This window comes from Pezoporus wallicus, unplaced genomic scaffold, assembly GCF_028554395.1.
Source record: "Pezoporus wallicus isolate ANWC-B61680 ecotype Strahan unplaced genomic scaffold, APGP_CSIRO_Pwel_v1 contig_8261, whole genome shotgun sequence".
NCBI classification, from domain to species: Eukaryota; Metazoa; Chordata; class Aves; order Psittaciformes; family Psittacidae; genus Pezoporus; species Pezoporus wallicus.
Genome location: NW_026635606.1, coordinates 1 through 2,500, shown reverse-complemented (window position 1 = coordinate 2,500; position 2,500 = coordinate 1). Strand labels below are relative to the sequence as shown.

At 60.2% G+C, this 2,500-nt stretch overlaps 1 protein-coding gene across 1 annotated transcript in view; it reads right to left on the bottom strand.

The window, feature by feature from the left end:
- The window catches only part of LOC130592564 (tenascin-X-like), a gene marked incomplete at its 5' end in the record, with an annotated part of 15,981 nt that extends 13,839 nt beyond the window's left edge, over nt 1-2,142 (bottom strand). The window contains 2 exon segments of the mRNA XM_057396993.1: nt 1,203-1,292; nt 1,369-2,142. Coding sequence (XP_057252976.1) covers nt 1,203-1,292; nt 1,369-2,142 — 864 coding nt within the window.
- Between the last annotated feature and the right edge of the window lie 358 nt (nt 2,143-2,500).

Sequence of the window (2,500 nt, the reverse complement as noted above, 5' to 3'; positions counted from 1 at the left end):
TTCATGTAACCAATACAGAATTCCAGGTTTCTGTCCATTGAATGACCTGGTTTTCCAGTCAGTTCTCCTTCCATCAGCCTTTGAATCAACCCACCCAGTTTCCAACTTGCCATCCACCTACCCAACCATCCATCCCTCTTTGAATCCATCCAGCCATCACCCAACCACCCGTCCATTCCTCTATCCTTCCACCCATTCACCACCTCCTCCACATATTCAACTTCCCATAGAATCATGGAATGGTTTGGGTTGGAAGGGTTCTCTTAAAGGTTATCCAGTTCCAACTTCCACCGTGGACAGGGACACCTTCCACTAGAGCAGGTTACTCAAAACCCTGCTTATACAACCCATTCCAATGTCTCACCACTCTCACAGTGAAGAACTCTCCAATCTCCCATCAAACTCTTCCCTCTTCCAGTTGGAAGCTGTTACTCCTTGTCCCACCCCTATACGCTGCTTTAGAAGCAGCTCTCCAGGTTTCCTGCAGCCCCTTTAGGCACTGGAGATGTTCTAAGGTCTCCTCTTAAGGAGCTTTCTCTTCTCCAGGCTGACCCAGCCCAGCTCTCTCATCCTGGCTCCAGAGGAGAGCTGCTCCAGCCCTCAAAGTGTCTCCATGGCCTCCTCTGGACACACACCAACAGCTCCGTGTCCATCTTGTGTCTTTCATATATATCCATCATCCATCCATCCATCATCAATCCATTCATCCATCCATCCATTCATCTTTTATCCATCCATCCATCACCCATCCATCCATCCATCACCCATCCATGCATTCATCCATCCGTCCATGCATCCATCCATCCGTCCATGCATGCATCCATGCATCCATGCATCAATCCATTCATCCATCCATCCATTCATCTTCCATCCATCCATCACCCATCCATGCATCCATCATCAATCCATGCATCCATGCATCCATCCGTGAATGCATCCATCCATCCATCCATCCATTCATCCATCCATTCATCTTCCATCCATCCATCCCTCATCCATGCATGCATCCATCCATCCATGCATGCACCCATGCATGCATCCATGCATCCATCCATTCATGCACCCATCCATCCACCCATCCATCCATCCATCCATCCTTCCCTCCCTCCATCCACCCGTCCCACCACCACCAACTTGTCTCCCAAGAGCAGCTCAGCCTGGACACCCGAGTCTCCCTCATTGTCCCCATGGACACTTGGTACCTTCTTTGGCCGGGGCTCCTTGGGGCTCCGTCGGCTCCATCTCGTACATCTGCTCCCAGCCCAGCGGCGGCTCCTCGGTGCCTCCCACCCCTGCAGCAGGGTTGCAGCGGGTGGTTATGGGGTGCCCCCATTCCCCCCTGTGCCTGTCTCCGTTCCCATCACCCACCTGCTGTCACCAGGAACGTGTAGGACTTGGAGACGTGGCCCCGCACCAGCCCGTGCACCTCCACCCGGTACCTGGCCCCCGGCACCAGCCCCGGCACCCGCGCCAGCGCCGCGTCCCCCGGCACCCGCAGCTCCCCCTCGGCCCCCTCGGGCTCTTCCAGGAGCCGGTACCGGATCACCACGGTCTCCGCGTGGCCCCGCAGCCCCTCCAGGTCCACCAGAGCCTCCCCGGCAGCCCCCGGCATCAAGTGGGGCTTGGGATGGGGCAGCTGCTGCAGGAGCTGGTGCCGGAGCGCGGCCGGGCTGCGGCGCAGGAGGTACGAGAGGATGGCCCTGGCCACCGCGGGCACCGTCTGGTTGCCCCGCAGGGGGAAGTTGGTGGCCCGGAGGTGGCTCTCCAGGCGCTGCAGCAAGGAGCCGTTGTAGGAGGCAAGCTTGGCCCCCAGGTCATGCAGGGATGGGCCCCCAGGGAGCCCTGGGGACCACGGGGCTGGAGGTGACACGGGGGCCTGTGGTAGCGCTGGGGACTCCGGGGACACTGGGGCCGATGGGGACCCCGGTGACCTCGCAGATGCTGGGGACCCTCGAGGCACTGGGGCCGCTGGAAGCCTTGGCGATGCTGGCAGGGACCCCAAAGACCCCGGTGAGGCCAAGGGTGCATCCGGTGACGCCGGTGAGCCCGGGGATGCTGCTGGCGCCGGGGACCTCGGGGTTGGCGGGGACGCAATCGGTGGCACCGGGGACCCTCCGTGACGGGGCAGGGTCTGGGCAAGCTCTGTGAGAGCAAAGAGGGGACATGGGGATGGGAGGGCACGGAGGGGTACGGGGACAGACGGATGCATGGGGGCAGACCCATGGGGGCAGAATGGAGTCAAACGGGGACAGATGGGAGACATCCGGATGCAGCAAGAGAGGGATGGAGGGGGAAGCAGCAGGAGATGTGGGGACACGTGGAGACATGAGGACGTATGCACCCATAGGGACAGAGGAGCCCGTGGGGACACACAGACCCATGGGGACAGAGGGGCCAGCGGGGTCACATGCAGCCATGGGGACACACAAGCCCATGGGGATGCAGGGACCCATGGGACAGACAGCAGGGACCCGCCGAGCCATTGGGACACATGGACATG